This window comes from Varroa jacobsoni, unplaced genomic scaffold, assembly GCF_002532875.2.
Source record: "Varroa jacobsoni isolate VJ856 unplaced genomic scaffold, vjacob_1.0 contig02413, whole genome shotgun sequence".
Lineage (NCBI taxonomy): Eukaryota > Metazoa > Arthropoda > Arachnida > Mesostigmata > Varroidae > Varroa > Varroa jacobsoni.
The window spans coordinates 1,396-20,524 of NW_019214812.1; the positions used below are offsets into that span (position 1 = coordinate 1,396).

A 19,129-nucleotide genomic window follows, 5' to 3' on the forward strand; every position below is an offset into this window, starting at 1 on the left:
TCGTTTTAATTTTACAACCTACACTTTAACTTGTATTTACCACATAGAGACATATTCCTTCTTTTGATTGTTGAATTACTGAGTTTAGTAATGATACATCAACAGTGCTCCGCAACAAATTTCGCCGATGCTTGTCTTACTTAACAAATCAACTAAATGAGTAATTATTTTCATTTATATTATATAACTATACGTATCCATGGGTGGGATTACTAGATTCAACGCTCTGGAAGAAAAGCCTTTAGATACTAAGTCACAGCAGGTAATTTAACATCTTGCATTTGCCACTTGCCTCGTTAAAAATCAGTGTTACAACCGTACAACCCCTATATTCTATTATAAGTTTCACGAGAAGCGCTAACCTTCCCTTTCATTGTGAAACCACCCGTATTATAAGCTCTTTAACCATGTAAGTACAAAGCGATAGGTTTCCACACATTTTTATTTCGTTTTCAGCGATATTACACGTATCATATACTTGTTTCTCTTACAGCTCGTTCTTTGTCTAAAACAAATCAGTCTGCGACGCTTAACACCTACTCATCTTTGTTCTTTCGGAGTAACGAGAAACACAACAAAAACCAACAATAACGACTAATTCGATCGCCTGCAGCAAGTTCTGTCGTATCGAAAATTAGTAAAAGTTACCTTCATTTGCATTTACCGAACGACCCTATTATCCTACTGTGTTTAGATTACACTATAGTTCTTCAACCCAACTATAACATACACTTCATCAGTGAATGAAACCCGGTGAAACAGAGTAGGCAAAAAGCTTCTCAGCGCCTTGTCCGCTCAGCGAGCTATTTGCACTCACGATACTCATTGCTACCGAAGCGTCGTGCGGCGACGCTGACGTTATCGAGGTCTGTCTGTCAATTTTCATAACGCGACTTCGGCTCGAACCATCTTCTCCACCACCGCCACTCGTTTCGTCGTCCATTTCCTCAACGTCTTCATCCTCGTCATCATCTAAATCGCCGGCCGATGACAAATAATCAACGTAATGCCTGTAAATGGGCTCAATCCATCGACGAGACCGTATGAGCACGTACGGATCGAAGGGAAAATAACCCTCAATGATGGTGCTGCATTGTGAAGTTTGACCGGATGCCGTTTGGGCATTATGAGGTCCGTAGGCCACATGAGCCATGGGTAAAGCGCTTCGCTGGTTGCGCTCAATAATAGCGTGGCAATATACGACCTGATAATGGCGCGATACATTGGCGAAGTTTGTAGCAATCGACTTCGACATGATCTAAAAATAGCCAAAAAAAAGATTAAAAAATTAAGATTGTTTAAATTACAAAATATACAACAAGGCTAGGTTGATGATACATTATTATTAGTTTAGTATTTACGCACTTATGGAGAAATAGAGCACTAGACGCTTATAGGACAAGTACACAAATATTCCAGTAACAGCAAATTCTAAATGATATGTCCTGTATACTTTTAACAAACCAATCTCGCCAAAGTGCACACAAAAGTTGTTTTCAACATTGTATTCTATAGGTTTTTAATGAATCAATCCAACGAAAATTATATGTACACTGACATACGTAATTGTCTTACCTTCAATGGATTCAGCGGCGACGTGATCAGTTGCTCAAGGTTGAGACTCCGTAAGAACTCTAGCCCGTTAGTGCTTTCAGCAATATCCTTATGACGGAATGCGACACAGTAGAGAAGCGATTGGCAAACAGCGTAAAATGTTGCGTGACGATTTACATCTACCCCTAGCAACTGGGCAGAGCTGCTTTGTGCAATATAACTATGTAGAAAACGTGACAAGAGTGTCAGGGTGTCCTTTAGCGTGCCAACGCTAACAAACGCTGCCCGACTAAGCAACGAACCGAGATACGCAACGGATATCTGTCGAAACACAACTGGTGTATTTGGATCCTGCACTTTGTGCCACAGAAAATCAATCAAATGGTCCATAAATAGCGGACGCTTCGAGCAGATGTAAAACATAAGAAATTGAACGTGCAAACATTTATACGTCGCCATAATGTACTTGTCGAATACGGCCAAGAACCGCCGATATGTGGCCTTTGCCTCGTCTAGAGAACCTGTCACGTGGCTGTCGATGTATTCAAACAAGAGCTCCATAAGTCGATCTAATGCATTGCCTAGAGAATGCTTCATTTCCCTATTACAAATGGAGATGGCCGATGGTTGGCTGTCACTGCCAATCTTCGATGAGTGTTTTGTTGGGCCTTGTTCTTTGATTGTGCTGTCATTTTCAGCAGAATCCATTGTAAACTGGGTTGCCACCGTATCGTCTACAGTTTCTTCCATTGTCAACATCTCCTCTTTGGGGCAGTGACAATCGAGGTCAATGATTTTGTGTACCAGTCGTGATAAAACGTCGAGCGAAAGTTGTGTGGGAACGTAATCGACGATTCGAAGCACTTGTCGGTACATGTTCACCTGCTGAGACCACGGTTTAGTCATAAACGGAAGACATTTGCTAATCTGCTTTAGCAAAACGTCGCTGAAATGTGGCAGCTCTTGGATCATCTGCTGGAGCGCCTTATGCACCAGATCGAGCTGATCTTCGGGTGGCTTCTCGTCCTCAATCGATGCCATAGTACTGAGTAGCAACCGGCAAATTTCGTCGTAGTGAAATGTGTTGGACCGAGCTAACTCAACCAAAAGATGAAGGTAGGCTGCTAGTATGTCAGTTTGAAGTGATAGGATTTTGAATTTAAACAGTTCAACAACAAGCACCTCGTTGAAGCCATCCAATAGACTGGTCATTTTGGCCAATTCGTTAAGAAGTTGTACCGGAGGAATCGAGTTTGTTGACCTGACTCCTGTGTGGATGGACTTCAATGAGGCAAGAATCAAACGATATTTATCACTGAAGGCGCGAGAAGCGCTAGCCTCGCTAAGAACTTCTACAAAATTCATTGCTGTATGAATTATTCCAGACGAGGTTGCCGGCTGAGTTAGGGTTCCATCTCTGCGAGGAACAGGTTGAGGAGTCAAAAACTCCGGTCTCGACTGAACGGGTTTCGGAGTCTCGTTAGTTGCCACAAGGGACGCCATCTGAAAGAATCATAGAAATTGGTTCTTCAACGCAATGTCGTCGAGCCCTTCACGATTTGTTTGTTACGCGGTCGTTCACGTAGTTCCTATATGCCAATATATATGTTCTTTACTGTCCATTACATTCAATATTGTCTTTAAACGTTTGCCAACATTTAAAGAAGCTCTACTTTGTTTTTTGGTGTTTATTCTAAATCGAACGTAAGCACACTTCGTTTTGTGTAGAAACTGACCAGCCGTTTAACGCCTAACGACGGTACCGGACGTGAAAGTTTGAATTTGAATTCTCATATTAACTCATAATAAAATGGAATACATTTGAAAAAAATGCATTTAAACTTATAAACACGTATAACTAGCATAAATATACTCATTCACCTTAAATAGGTTAGTTACTAAGAGATCAGCTATGAGCCCGAACGAAAGAAGACAAGAGGCAAAAAAACTATTTGATTCTTATGGTAAACATATAAATTACAACCGGTAAACAACAAATAAACCTAATTGCTGCCTCTATTGTCACGGCTCTCAAACTGTTACAAACACAATATTAGATAACGAAGTATAAGAATAAAATACGAAACACAACCAGGGCTTTTTCTGTGAGTCAATCGGGTACTTACATCTGAACGACTGCGCGAAACGCACAGGACCAGAATCAAACTATATTATACGAGATGCGGTTTGCGGGTAACACACTTGTGACATGTTTAATCAGACATCAGTCGCGCGATATGTACATGACAAGTTCGACAGTTACCACCTCACTATTAAGATTATGGGCAAATGCAGGCAAATCTAGAGAGAAAAGATAAGGACGAAAAATAAAGAAGCAAATTCTATGGAAACAGTTTAGAAATAAGACATGAAATAATGTAAATAATTATAAAAGCTTCTTACAAAATTGGCGCCGATTAAGAAATTATTAGATTAGAATAACTATAGATATAGAACTCTTCCGAGTTCTATGAACGGCCTTGATGACCGCATCTTAACCTGGTCGTAAGTAATAAAACAGCATTCTTTGTCATTTCATTTAGCTAGCTCCCATCAGTCCTTTGTCGAATCGCAAATTTTGTAATTAATTGGTGCGCTTTTAGACAACTCATATACAAATTCCATAAGGTTTTGGTTTTCCAAAACAGCACAGTCATATTCAACATTATCATACATGTAAAACAAAGTGATTTTTCTTCCATTATCTGTCACGCGCATATTTTATATATATATATTATATACACGATCAATTTTATCCAGTAGATCACATGATTCGAACATCTTTTCCTCGCTTCACGCCTAAGTAAGTTAGCGGACAAAAAGAAGCGAGTCGACACATCCGCATCGAACTCCGGCGTGGGCACTAATATCAATCATCAAATCCGCCACTACCATTCGCACCCAACAGTAACCGATTCGCCCGAAATTGCAGTAGCCACCAGGGCGAACCGGGCAGGCAAAACTCAACTGTCGTTAGCATCTAACTTAAATGGAGCCTGAATACATTCTTGAACGTGACTATGCATCGCTAGCAATAGAGAGAATTGTTACGACACCTATTCTGCCCCGGTAAACACACGAGGAGGTTTCGTCTGGGACACCACGATCTTCTGAGTTTGGGCAATACAAATTTTTAGAAATTTCTTACTGCCCCGCACGTGCTCGCGGGCCCTAACAGACTAAGCAGGAATCGACAATACGCACGATTCGTCCCAGAAGAGTTCTGCATCTGCTCAAACTCTACTGATAGAAAGAATGCAAAGGCTCACCATCACAAACCAACGCACCAGCTGACGGATGCAATAGGAAACAACGATAGAGTAATCGATTGCAATTTTCGCCGCATCTAAAGAACACAACCAAGCATTACCCGTGACGGAACTAAATGGTGAAGTCGTACGAAGTGGTGGCGCACTATATGCTGAGCTAGTCGGTGAATGAAATAGTAAATAATCGCATGTAAAAGGGAAAGGGAAAAAGGCGGGCACTGGGCTGGATCGATTTGGGAAAAAAGATTTTGAACTGAGGCTGTTTGTGGATCCGTTTTGGCGAAAGTAATCACTGAAGATAATAATAGTTGCATTTATTGTCTTAGGTGATGTTGAAACAAGAAATTGGAAATTCTGAACTATGAATCAGCCTTCTCTAGCGTTTAAGTATAGTTCACTTAATCTATTTATTTTCAAAACTTGTTCAACTGCGCAACAGAATAAATGAGTCTAGTTCTTAAATTTGGAAATCAACTCTATGCCACAGATCGTCGTAGCAAAAAAGACAGCACACATTTTAAATCTTTTTTTTTGTTAAGATTAAGCTAAATATTGAAGTTCCGAGAAAAAGTTTAACTGGAAAGGTAACAAACCCATGAGACCCTCGTATTGCAATTATTATGCAGCCGACGTTTTAGGTGATTCTGATATACCTAGAAGGCATACGTTTTCTGAGATGAAAATTTCTCCTATAGAAATACGCACACCAAAAAAACCTTATGAAAACAGTGTGCAAATTATAGTATAAAAAACGGGTTCAGCTTGTATATTTTTAGTATTTGCAAAAATGCACGCACATAGGCGATCTCACATTAAGCTATTAGGATTACATCTAAAAATAGACGCCAAAACAATGGTCGTGCTCGGTAAGTTACAATATATGAAATATCTAACTTGTTCTCCAACATTAAAAAAATAGAATCAATAAATTTCCATGTAATGTTAAATTTTCATTGATACACTTTGCACCTATCGTTCACTAGACGGGGAAAAAGATATCTTGCAGATTTCGGGGTTTTTAGGCTTTCGTGCGCAGATTGATTAAAAGTTGGTCCACAGCATCGTTCTGAGATTAAACCAATTGCTCTCAAGTGTCTTTATAAAAAAAGTATAGTTTGCAAGCAAAATCTGGCCTTTTATCAGCACCCGTTTGTCTCGAAAGGTTGATGATGGCTTTCCGATAAGGACATCCGTTGTATACTTTTTTTTAATGTTATCACGCATATTATACAATATATGCTAATAGTGCGGTTTGAACCCGAATCTACGAATTTTTCACCTTATTTTCAGGTTTATTAGTTACAGACTCACAGCCACTACCTCCAACCACCAAGAAAAACGGCGATTCCCACACTCAACATTCAAGCTGTACCTGAAAAGGCAAGTTTTTGTTGTTTTTAGGTTTTTTCAACTGAAGGGACACAAAGATATATATCCTGGAAAATCTATAAGTGCAATATATATATATATATATATATATATACAAAAAGAAACTTTCAATAGATTCTGAAATAAAAAACGCACGCATTTATTTACCGTAGTTACAATATGAATCTAAGGAAACTACTAAGTTCCTTTGTAAGCGTTTAGACACTTTTACAATATATACAGGCTATTCGAGAATGCTATGACTGCTGTTGGCGTTAAGTACTGGTGTTCAGTACAGGCACAGAGTGAAAACTCAATCGCTTCTCGAAACCCTTTGAGCTGAAATTCTTTGGCATCGAACTGACAACCAATAATAATCGAGCCTCATAGAGAAACTGCTCTATTTCGAACACGTTGGCCACATGCTATTTGCCTTAAATGTAGAAAATATCTGTTGCATTTGCTTGTTTTCATATAGATCGCTTAGGTTCAAAACGCAACCGTCTCAATAAAATACTTAATAATAATAATGCTTAATAAAAAATTTCAATTTAGCAAAAAGAACTTTTGATTCGGATGCGTTTTGAGAGGTGAATTCCTGAATGATTCTCAGATTGATAAATCTTTCGGGCTTTCGTGAGATTCTTGAAACCCATTTCAGATAATTAAGGTGATTAAGTTACTATTAAGATATATGCATTAAAAAAAATCGCTAGTTAACATTAGCATTTTATATTGCGTAGTTAAAAGGGTAATTCAGACGCCAGCATAAGCGCATGTTTAAAGAAGTTTTCATGCAAGATTTATGCCGGGATCCTCTACGCAATCTGTGTGCCTAAAGGACGTTGTATAAAACACCATGGTTTATAAACCTTGCCGATTCATCTCGGTCTGGATAGCCATTGTTTTAATCTCTTTGATTCTTGCTGGAAGACGAGTGCCGTCTCCGGTGGCGAGCTTCTTTCTTAAGATGGTTTCTCGTGAAACCGACCTGCAATCGTATGCCAGGTCAAAGTAGGCCATCAGGTCTATAAACAGCTTAGAGGGATTCACGAACCTGAAAAGGGCACAAAAAGCAGAACCAAATAGGGAAAACATTGTTTTAAATCAGATAGGTCAAATTGGGTTTCGTTCTAGTATAAAACATATGGTAATAGCATGCAGGTGCAACGTTTATGACTATTATGGATTACTTATTCTCGAAAAGATCCACATAGCTTTATTGTTGTAATAATTATTATATACAAATGTAACGAGTGTAAAATGACGGAACGTCCTTTACCTTGATTCAGAGGTGAATACATTTAAATTGATTAGAGAAGCCCCCCTCCGCTTAATCAAAAGTAAATGGATTAATTAAAAAAGTATATATTACCATCCGAGTTCCGAGCAGGAGTAGTCGAACGGGAACGCATGGTGGAAATTATGGAAGCCCTCTCCAACAGCCCAAAAGGACACTAGCGTTGTTTCAGTTGGAGCCATATATCTATGAACAAGAACAGTGTACAGTAGAAAGTAAGTACGAACTTCAGAAAAATCCTTGATCTTAAAAAGCAGATGGTCGTGGAATGATTGCACGGTGGTTGTACACAAAAACTATAGCGACATCCGTTAAGGCGGGGCAGCTGACAGCGAATAGCTACACAGGGAAATTGTTTTGATAGTAGCAATCTACAAATCAGTAGACAACTATGACATGCTGTACACGGCTTACGTATGCATATTATTTTATTCACTTTAATGTTTCGATAATTGTGCTTAGGCATTGGTGATCTGTTTTCAGCGCCTGCCCCGGAAGTAATCTCCGTCTAATGACTGCATATTGTTTTACCTATTGTTTAGTGCAATGGAAATTGCTGATTCTATATATTTTTACATATGTGACCAAAAATTCAGCTAAAGACACTTACTTGTCGAACGGCTTGTCACCAAAATAATGCGCCAACGAATTAACGGACCAAGTGAAGTGGAGTGACGCAATTAGTCTCAAACAAGTTGGTACGAGGAAACTTATCAACAAGGATTCGTTCCACAGCAGCCACGGCACGTATGTGGGGACAAGGAATGCCATAAAGATCACAAGCCATCCGTAATACCTGACAGTCCCAATCGACAACAATCATTGGAATATGGGCAAAAAACAAAAACATATATGTATTTACACTTATTAGAGAACTATCTTTCTATCTGTTCCACTCGTCGCTCTGGAATCGTAAATAAACTTTGCAATAAATAACATAAAAGGTAAAAGAGTTCTTAGACTGAAGCTAGCGATAAGGGATTGCATTTAAGGTACTACTTTATCGCAGGTATAGATGGGTACCTTGACTATGCGGATTGATTTAACTAAATGGCCCTTATAAAAAGCTATCCGTGTTACGATACCTCCTTTGGAAGCGCACAATAGGATCCGCTAGGACATCCGAGCAGTCGATACGGCGTCCGAATTTAGTCACATCGGGATGCTTCTTGAAAAGGAGCCAACCCATGTGTGAGAAAAATAAGCCTCTGAAAAATTAAATTCAGATACTAATCTGTATAATTTCGTTGCACACGTAATTCACTTGGGCTTGAACTTTTTTTGGAAAACAACAATGGGAAGCTCATATGTAACTCACGGAGATTCCTAATATCTGTCTATTATCTTGAGCTTGACCTAATAATGAAATAACGCGCCACCATGATAACGCTAACGAAGCTTTTTCTAGTAGTTCTGGTCGTTTTCTAGTTTGACTTTCTAGTTGTTTTTGGTATATTGTTCACCTGTTTATGTTGTGGGGATCGGCATTAGTATCAGAGTACTTGTGGTGCACCCGATGGTCTCGTACCCATTCGTAGAGATCATTTTGGGCAGCGATACAGTTGAGGATCATAAGAAAGGCCCGAAGTGGACTTTTCGCCTAAATAAAATAAGATAAAGTAATAGAAATCGAGATCAAGAACACTTGGTAATACTTATGTGTGTGGGGGGGGGAAGGGGGGAACAGCAACAGCAAAAAAACCATTCGATTTAATATTCATCTTCGGCCTATCAGTCCTTGATTTTACCAAACATATAGATTTCACTTAACTATTACTTATAATAGCGCAAAATTACTTAGCTAATCTTTTAGTTGTACATAGACGTTTATTATGGGTCGTCTCCATTGTTTACCTTATAGGATCGGTGACACCATAGACGGTGAGCTCCTACGGTTACGGAAAGGCCCGACAGCTGCAACCAAATTAGACCTACAATCCGAAGGATGGTGTCATAAGGAACCTCATGTCAAAAAACAAAGTTTGCAGCTGAAATTGTATGTGTACGTACATCGCCGCGGGTTAACTTGCCCGGTCGATGTATAGTTTATTTTCTAGTAACTATTATTAGCACTTGTCAGAACGAGATTTTTTTGAAATGTTTGTGAAGTGGATTTTAACTTACAATTAACGATATACAAACTATGCCGGGAACATGGACCAAGAAAGTTTCCCGTTATGACCTGGTTGGGCATGTGCAAATTGATGTGATTTTAGCTTAAAAAATGTGCGAACAAACAAAACTCTTATACTTTTTACCTTTTCAAATTTCAAGCAAACTACAACGTTAGAATTCTGTTAGAAGAAGACTAGCACTGAAAAGCTTCAGTAGAACTACATACTAAGAACAGCGCGCTCTGGCGACTGAAATATAAAACAAAAGCATTTTCGATCTCGTAGATGGATAGCTATAGCAACTGGAGAATGCATGATTCCGTTGCCTCTTTACACATATGATATCAGTATGAGTGGCAGGTAAAGATTTAAAAATGATATTTAAAAATATCTAAAAATTCAAATTAACGAAACTACAAGTAATAAATGAAATCCAGCTACTAATTGTGGTATATTATAAGTTTCTATTATGCGGATTTTCTAATGTAACATTTTCTGGTATATTTATTCACTTATTTTTGATACTACCCTTGTCACTTACCGAAGACATGTGTTTGCCATTTCAGTAGGTGCCAGTGAAAGATGCCCCAAATAGCGAAGATATGCAGAAAGCCAAGCTTGACTACGTTACTCCAAACGATGTTACTCCATGTCCATGTCGGAAGCTCTTCACTTGGCTTTTCGAGAACAAGACCATCACGTTTTTGCTCAATCTCATTCTTCAACTCTGTGCCGTGTAAATTTTGCCTGTCACGCTGGTGGGTCTTCAAGTCGGTCTGATGAAGCTGGCCCGTAAAGGCGTTGAATCTACACAACGAACGGGAATCGATAGCCGAGGGAAGGATACTCCGAGTTTGTGAGATAGGTTAGCGGCATTATCGTTAAAAATCTAATAATCTATCGCAAGTGAGATAGAAGTTCTAGAAAAATCATCACTTATGTTATCATCACTTATCACATTACAAAGTTATCCTGTAAGATTTTTTTTTATACTGATAGGCGCCCGTGAGGTTTAGATAGAAAAACCCATCCCTGATAATTAATGGACTTACATATCGCTGACGAGCGTGTCGAACGAAGACAAAAACCTACTTAAAGATCTTATTCTACTTCTTCTACCGCGTATAGAATCGCGTATCGTCAAAGTCTTTGATGCCCAAAATAGTAATATGATTGAGATTAATATTGCTAAAAATATGTGTTTTGAATAAATAGTTGGTCATAATAAACATATCTTAACTAGACTGTTTGGATCCATCAACCCAAGAAACAAGCCATTTGAAGTTTCTCCTCATAGTTTAATTCAAGTCGTTAATAAACCTCACGGGGCCCAAAAGTCTTCGACGCCTGTTCAGCGTCTTTATAAAACTAAGTGCTATTACATAGCGTCCAGCGGAAATGTTCCATTAGAGCTTGAAGAGATATTTCACCCAAATGCGGCAATACCCTCTCATAAATGTGTACCAACTAATTCTTGAACCCATACCGTCTTCTGGATCTTGTGGATCTATGTGCAACTAACTAATGAAGTAGAAACCAATGAAACTTTCGTTCGTTTACGAGATCCCCAGGAGGTTGTGTAGTCTTCATTTTGCACGGTACAGTGTTTCTCAAGGCTTAACCACATCAAATAACGGCAAATGGCCACTCTCTGGCATTACATTCAGTTTGTTTATATTTATAGGCATGATTCCTCCCGTTACGCAAAAAAATAATTTTTCCTTCATTGAAATTTGTTCGCTTATATCAATTCATTTATATCTTGCTCTACGGGGTGTTACCAACTCTCCTATTATATGTTAACCAAACTGTTTAATGGAAATGTTCTATAGCAATAAATCACCGGTGCGACCTATTTTCTAAGAGAAGTGTTCGATTCGTCGATACAATATTGTACATCGCGTGGTGAAACCTTGGCGTTGACATTATTTTCTAAATTAAATTGTTAATTATTATGAAATTAAGTATCTACGGTGTACTTATAGGCTGCCTTTCGGTCCTTGACTAAATAAAAAAAATAACTCGTACAAAAAGCACATCGTTTTGGTTGCTTACGAGCGCGTAAAATCTATACAGTTAGTTTACTTTACTAGGCCTAATCATCTATCACTTTTTTTTTTTATCAAATCAACGCATACCTATAATTGAATTTCATAACTCTTTTATAATAATGATGTTTTGTTTGCACGGCTTCACTACCTGCCAACCCTACTGCTCCTTGCCAGTAGAGAGACTCGATTCGTAGGCGTATCCGAATTGTCAGTGATATTTGCCAAGGAATAGGACATGTCACTGTATTCGTAGTTTATAATCCGCTACATTCTACATACACATGCATGATAATAACAACACTGATCCAAAAGATACAAAAAAAACAATACCCGATATCTTGAGTCATCATGTCAAGCCAGAGTCGGACAGATGCCGTACGAACAGGCGCAAGCAGGCCGTTGATTCACCTCACTCTACTTGAAACGTTCGGTCAGTTTTTCGCCCACCGGACCTGTGACAGGTGTAATGATACTTCCGACGAGAAGTAAACTGTCGCTCTGCGTCGGAGCTGCTTGATACCGTCATGAACGGCAGTTTCAAGCTAGTAGTAGTAGTAGCAGTAACAGTAATCCTTAATCCATTGGATTCGTATTTGGCGAGGAGATAGATCTCACCCCATAAAATGATACTGTGCCTACGAGAAGGTGCGGAGATGGATGCAATGGTTTCGTCTGGGTAAAATACATGTATCGTTGCATAGTTAGAAGACGGGACCGACGAACGACAAATTTTCCCCCTTTCTGGATCCCCAGAGCACTCTCCCCTCAAACTAAGACATATCGATATGACGACTGGTGCTAACTGAAGGACTAGACCTGACGGCTTTCAACGACTGACATATTCGACCCATATCTACGCATCTAAAAAGCTCTTCGGTTGTTCCGCCTAATCGACATGAACACCCGAATGATGCGTTTTAAATTGTATTTTATACACTATAATTTTTACCGGAATTCGTAAGAGAAGGACTATACCGCTCTCTTTGCTGAATGAGGCACCTTTCGGCTCAATAGGGATCTATCTCGACGTTTATATTGGTTCGGGCGGAACAGAAATGAAACCATATATGATGAGTTCGGCAGAGTGCGAAGTAGTGAAGGCGGGTCATGGTTTGTATTAAAAATCTCAGCTCTACTTAGTTTACTAGCATCGTGCTCATAAGCCAAAAACCCAATATTGGGATGTATGCACGCCTATTTTGACATCATTTTTCTAATAGTTGTACATTTTCTCGTCTGATTCTGTTTTTTCAATTGCATCATGCTAACAATCACATAGAACTAATCAGCTTCATTTTGTTAAACCACATATGCAAGAGCTATTGGTACTGTTTGGGGGCCGCTAATTATCCGGAACTGCCTTTTTATAAGATGCATAATGCTTACCCTTGACAGTTTTCACCAGTTTGTGTCAGTGGAAAGTGTTGAATCTGATAAAAAAAAAACTTTTGACACGAGATCAATTTCGCAGAAAATACGAGGCAGCCATATCAATGAATCACTCGCTGTGCAGCGTTTGTTAAAAACTGCTGCTAACCACGCCGATGATGAAGTACGGGTGGTCTTCGTACTGCAAACGTTAAAACGTATTTTGGGTAGCCATCACGAGACGTGACTAATAACAACACAAGCAAACCCGTACTTCGAACCTGGTTTTGCTACGGACACGTGCATGTATGTACTAGTGCTTGCAGCTTAGCAGAGAACAGATCAATTGAACGACGACTGTAGTTAAGTTGTCAAACGGCTGGCCAATGAAATTATTTGTACTTCGTTTAGTCTATAGAAAATCATACGAACGAGAGCTGTGCTTGGATTGCGCTGTTATGTTTAATTACCGAACAAAGAGGTGGGTCTTTTACTCCCGTCTTCAGCTCGATAGTTGTTATGGTCGTTGCTTAAAAAAATCATACTCTCAAATATGGCAAATCGGACCGGGATAAGAATCAATATATGCTGTGGACATGTCGCCAACTCTGGGCTGACAATACGCAGTGACCCGAAACGTAATAAAAATATGAAGTTCAATGAATATAAGCGGTCTATATGTAAAACTCGAAAAGAAAGATAGGTCGAGAGAAATTAGAAAGATTAACGATCGTTTTTTTTTATCTACATGTCGGGACCACGTAAACAACTAGTTAAAGCCATTAACCCGCTATGGCGTACGGCGGTGACAAACGAAATCAGTCGGCTTGAAGACGCCGCTTACCATAGAGAACCTTTAATAAGTTTGACACCATTGATAAGATTCCCCCGTACCGAAATCCAATGTGGCCCATCTATTAAAATGGCAGCGTTCCACATAAAAGTAAAAATATCCTCTTGGGCGTAAAACACACGAGCAGAGATTCGTACCATGGAGAGCATTGTTTGTCTTTTTCCTGTCAGAGCCAAAAAAAATCACGGTCTGTTCGGCGAAGCAATCAGAGAGTACCCTGGTAAGCGTAGCTGCCGGTGCAAGTTTTTAGTTATTACTTATTTACAGTTATTATTTAGTTAAACAAGTATTATAGTGTTGTGTTATATTATATTGAATTGAATTTAGCGTGTCGTCGGATTCGTTGCAGCGAAAGATCAAATGATTTTATACTTTTTCCCGAACGAATGGGGTCGATGTATTCTATAGTGTGCTAACAAGAGCGACCGTAGCTATTGTAACAGCTACCATTGGTAACAATAAACTATATATATATATATATACATATAAATAAATATAAAGATAAAAGCTTATGAAGGAGGAGACAATTGATACGTGTCATGAGGAAAAGGACTTCGATAAGAAACATACATGCGCGATAGTTGTCAATATTGACAGGGTAACGCAGCGGCAAGCAATTCTGATGGCCAGCTTGTGTCCTTTCAGTTTGATTGACAAAAAAACTGAAATGGAGTGTAGTTGTTGGCTTAACAGGGAAGAATTGCGCTTGGAAAAGTGTCACTAGACATTTTGTTTACACGTTATTCACGTCTACTACAGAAATCCTTATGCTTCTTAGGAACTTATCCTGGTCAGGTTCAAACCTGTTAGTCAGTACTGATCGCTGTTACGTGCGAGTGTTCGAATTTTAGCCAATGGGGAATGGCTTTCCTCTATTGGAATTCGTTTGTAGTAAAAAATCAAGAGCAGAAATTGTCCTTTGTTTTTTTTGTTTAGCTAAGCACTCGACGCGTAGGTCCAGTGTTAGTAAGCTGAATTAGTAACATACATGTGTTTCAGAAATAGTGGTGATCCATTTTATTTCGAAAATACGAAGCGTTATCGAAGTGCAAGAAGTGGGACAAAAAGTCGTTCATCTATCATCCGATTTCATATATACTGAATAGAGTGGTTTAGCCGGCCTAATTTATAAGATTCTTTGTTATTAGATAGTTGGTGTCGTTTTTATGGCGGTAGTAATGGTCAGTAGCCTACAGCCGGGTAAATTCCACGAGGTGACGACTGTTTCCATCAATACCACAATGTACAAAACTTAAAACTTCGATAATTTCATATTGCATGAAAAGAAAGAACATGAACTCGCTAATAACATTTACACATGGTCAAATCTAAGTGGTTTCGCGGCGATTACCAAGCGATCAGGTGACGCTGATGGAAACTTATTTTACCGATGGGTATCTTCATGGGGTGAGAAAGCATCTATAAACCCGGCCGAACCCAGTGAAACATACCAGCTCAAACCTAGAAGCTCCACTAGCTGATGCAGCAATCCAAACGGCCATTAATTTTCTTACGTTAATTTACTAAAATTAAGAAGAAGACAGCATACAGTAGAATTAATTCTCGCGTCTAATCACGAGGTTAGGTCACATTTGTAGCAGGTCAGTATTCTTCTATAATCAAATGCGTCAAGCTTCCATAGAATATTCTAGACGAAGATGACTTCATCTGAAAATAAGGTCCCTGTACTAGCTCAGTGGGTAACTTATTTGCGTGCTAATGTTAGGAATACGTTGTGGTCTTGGTTTGAGCTCGGCCATAGACACACTTCGTTTCGTGCTGGGAAGGTTTGATGGAACACCGAACGGCGATACCGGACAGAGAGTTCGAAACGAAAGAGATGAAGTGATACTAACAATGTTAATATAAATTCTCTCGATATGGACGTCACTCTCTTAGTAAACTGGGTGGCAGTAGTAATATCAGCTATTAGAAATCCTACATTGTTAGCATTAATTTCTTTCCGCAACGTTAAAGGCGGTCATCAGCTTTCGTACTTCAGTTCTACGTGTACAGAACTGCTGGTATGGCCTTTTTTGCTTTTTGTCAGTACAAGGTGTTAGCTACTCTATTTATCTACTTGATCGTCTCAGCTATTTTCGCCAAACGTTAGCAATGGACACCGAAAATTCAGACGAGCGTGTTTCAAGGACAGCGTCCATGCACATACGTCGCATACATTAGGCGCACACAAATAAATGTATGTATTTTTTTTTCCTCAAGACACATCCATGTGCACCTAGCGAAAGATGAAAAAATCAACATCAATCACCAAAAATCTTCTCATACATGAATGTTACTTGGACAGGCATTTGCGGGGTTTAATGGTCAACATGTCGTGTAAAGTAAACGTAATCAATTCAGTTCAGATGTACACTTATATGCTTGTTTTTTTTTTAAGCTAATTCTATCGCTAATTTCAAATGCTCTACTAGTATTACGATATATTGTCATTACAGGGCTGTGAATAATATAGATCTATATGAAAGGGACCCTTGATAGCATCGTTTTTTCCTAAACATTTAAAAATACATAATGGACTTAACAAATAATATAACTGTTATCGAGTCCGTCCATGATTTCATGTTAGCGGACTGCGAGGCCGCTACATTGGTCGCGTCTATAATGATCAACATGGTCCTACTTGATAACAATAATTGTTTACCCTTTGGCAAAAGCCCTGCTATATGGCCTGTCCTTAGCGAACACTCGGTGTTCAATACTTTCTTACACAAGTAGTGTTTGGTGCATCTGTCTTGTCTTAAGCAAACGATCCATGATCAATCTAAGATTAGTTTGCAGCAGAATTCAGCAAGAACATTATCTATAGGTGTAGTCTTTTTGTATTGACAAATACGACAGTATTGAGAAACGTAACTATACATTAATTTAATTATCAACGATGCAAATCCAACTCAAATAATGAACTCAACTTAATCATATTAAAATTAAGCTAAACTGCCTTAGAAACAGACATATTAAAACATTTAGGGCCTTCGTCAAGTTATATTCAAGCAGGCTAGCATGGCAGGCATTTTATGGTGCCATGGTGAATCTAAGTCTACGAAAAATGTGCGTCCCCAGTATTTGTCTCACCAAACAATGAAACGATAATGAAACAATCGACGACCAGCCAGAACAGATACGGAACTGTTAATGTTTCGGCCAGAAAATCAAGGATCCTTCATTTCTGTAAAATCTGTACGCGGATATAATGAGAATATAGAAACGGCAGAGCGAGGATATTCACTTGGAAAAAACTACTCATTTTACTTTTCCGCCCTGCTTCTTGCTTTGTCATAACTGACCCATTGAAAAGGTGGCTGCTACGAGCAGCGGTCTTTATCGAATCTATCTATGCTAACAACGCGACGCAAGTTACTTTGTAGCTACGAGTTAAAGAATGTAACAAATTGATGCTAACGAAATAAGTTCTTAAGATAAAACTTTTCAACAAAAATAAGAAAAGCCTCTGTAACGAGAAAAGATGTGTACCACATGATAATATCCTAGCGCGATTTTGTTTGACAGCCGGCTGCCATTTTAAGGAATGCATTACCATGAAATGACTTCGGTGTTGAGGTGTCTTGCCGTTTGTTTGTTTCACATGGTCAAAGTGTTTTCCTTGTCTGCAATCATTTTTATGCGTGCCAAATGACATTATTTGATTAATAGAAGTGCTCACGGACGCGCTCGTTCGCTAAAGCAAATAGAAACTCAAACAAACGATTAATTTCTACCTACTCTATAACGTTTTAAGTGAACAAGCATTGCCACAACGTATAGATACTACAAAGCATAAAGTCTGTACCTAAAATGCCCAGTACTCTGCAGTCTCTGACAGTTATTGACGACATAGCGATTCAGAGATAGTAGGATAATTCATTCAGGAGTAAATTGAAGGTGCGCTTTTTCAGAGGGGCGAAAACTGATTTTGGGATGCTACGGAAGAGTTACTTGATAGCTGAGGTCATACAAATTGAATCCTTTGAGGCATTCAGGAAAAGAGCTCAAGCTTACGGAGAGCTAGTGGTTTGATTCATCAGTTAACTGATTCATTACTAGGAACAGAAATAAATCTACTATTTCCAATTTTCCAAGTGCTCAAAATGGCCAGTTATATGGTAGAGGAGCAAACAACCCAAAGTAACAACATTAATCACAATTGCTATACGAGCAACACGTCACAACAAACAACATGTTCATTTTCAGATATCCAAGAAATAAGAAATCCCAGAGGTCAGCTGAACCAATCCACCTTATCCCTTCGATTCCATCACATGAGTAATAATTAACATATAGACCGCGGCTTAACTGATGCTCACTTGATGACCATGGTGACGCCTACGGAGGTAATTCGTCCACTTCCGGTTCATACGCTGCTACTACCCGATAGTTCAATGCTTGATGCTAACGTCACCTATTCGCGAAGTCACTTGTTTACTGACTGACAGAACATCTGCGCGAAGTTATCAAGTCTGCTTTTATACATCGAGCTGTCTCTCCCTTAAACGCCGAAGGAGTGTATCAGCATTTCGGGGGTGGACTGATAATATCATTCTCATCTCTTACCCAAGCACCTTGTACATCAGCATTAATAGCTCCTTCGAATGACCTTAACCATCTGCTTTAACGATTTCACCATACGCAGTGCTTCTCCTTCTCTTTCAGTGAAATACACCCACATGTGTGCACAGAATCCAGGAGCGACCTCCCTTTCTTATTAGTTTATAGTGTATCATTATTAAGCTTATCTTTACTCAAGCGATTAATCGCCACTTCAAGTGGAGGTATTTGGCCTACCAAAAAACAAAAGCGAAAAAAACAGCGTTCGCATCGTAACGCATCGTGGTGGGCTTTGAACTAGAAGCTTCGTCCGGTCCTCGATCCACAGGAAGTTATCAGGGCTGCTCTTGTTTCAGCCTTTTTCTACACTCGACGAACCATTCGTTGCTTCACATATAATAAATGTTCATCTATAGTACTCGCAAAACAGTTACATTTCCCGTAGCAGGCATCTTTGGCAAGCGCTAGGGGTTCAACGAATCAGAAGGGCAAGGACTTTTGTATTTGCATGCTTAGGACTCACTGTCCCTTGCACTTTACTGTTACCTTGTCGATGATCAGATAGATCGATGGTAGTGGACGAAGCGCGGCACGATGACAGAATGGCTGACCGATTTTCTACTAGCCGCATTCAGTCCGATTCCTCGTGTTTATTTAACCGGTAGATGCATGTGTACAGCTGTGTG

General features: G+C 39.2%; 2 protein-coding genes across 4 annotated transcripts; both read right to left on the minus strand.

Moving 5' to 3' along the window:
• Nucleotides 1-424: 424 nt before the first annotated feature.
• On the minus strand, nt 425-5,106 carry Tif-IA (RNA polymerase I-specific transcription initiation factor RRN3 homolog Tif-IA). The gene is made up of 3 exons (XM_022853974.2): nt 4,824-5,106; nt 1,576-3,057; nt 425-1,258 (listed from the first exon to the last, which is right to left on the minus strand). Exons 1-3 carry the CDS (start codon nt 4,824-4,826, stop codon nt 737-739), a joined length of 2,007 nt encoding a protein of 668 aa, XP_022709709.1. The 5' UTR covers nt 4,827-5,106; the 3' UTR covers nt 425-736.
• A 1,217-nt stretch (nt 5,107-6,323) lies between these two features.
• LOC111272485 (stearoyl-CoA desaturase 5) lies at nt 6,324-18,534 on the minus strand. 3 transcript variants are annotated; one of them, XM_022853971.2, is made up of 8 exons: nt 18,203-18,534; nt 10,147-10,451; nt 9,346-9,422; nt 8,955-9,091; nt 8,577-8,699; nt 8,102-8,287; nt 7,567-7,677; nt 6,324-7,248 (listed from the first exon to the last, which is right to left on the minus strand). In XM_022853971.2, exons 1-8 carry the CDS (start codon nt 18,211-18,213, stop codon nt 7,056-7,058), a joined length of 1,143 nt encoding a protein of 380 aa, XP_022709706.1. In that variant the 5' UTR covers nt 18,214-18,534; the 3' UTR covers nt 6,324-7,055. The 3 variants fall into 3 exon arrangements, with proteins under 3 accessions (XP_022709706.1, XP_022709708.1, XP_022709707.1); XM_022853973.2 differs by having other exon boundaries at nt 10,147-10,412; nt 18,203-18,532; XM_022853972.2 differs by lacking the exon at nt 18,203-18,534 and adding an exon at nt 11,987-12,320 and having other exon boundaries at nt 10,147-10,412.
• Nucleotides 18,535-19,129: the final 595 nt, after the last annotated feature.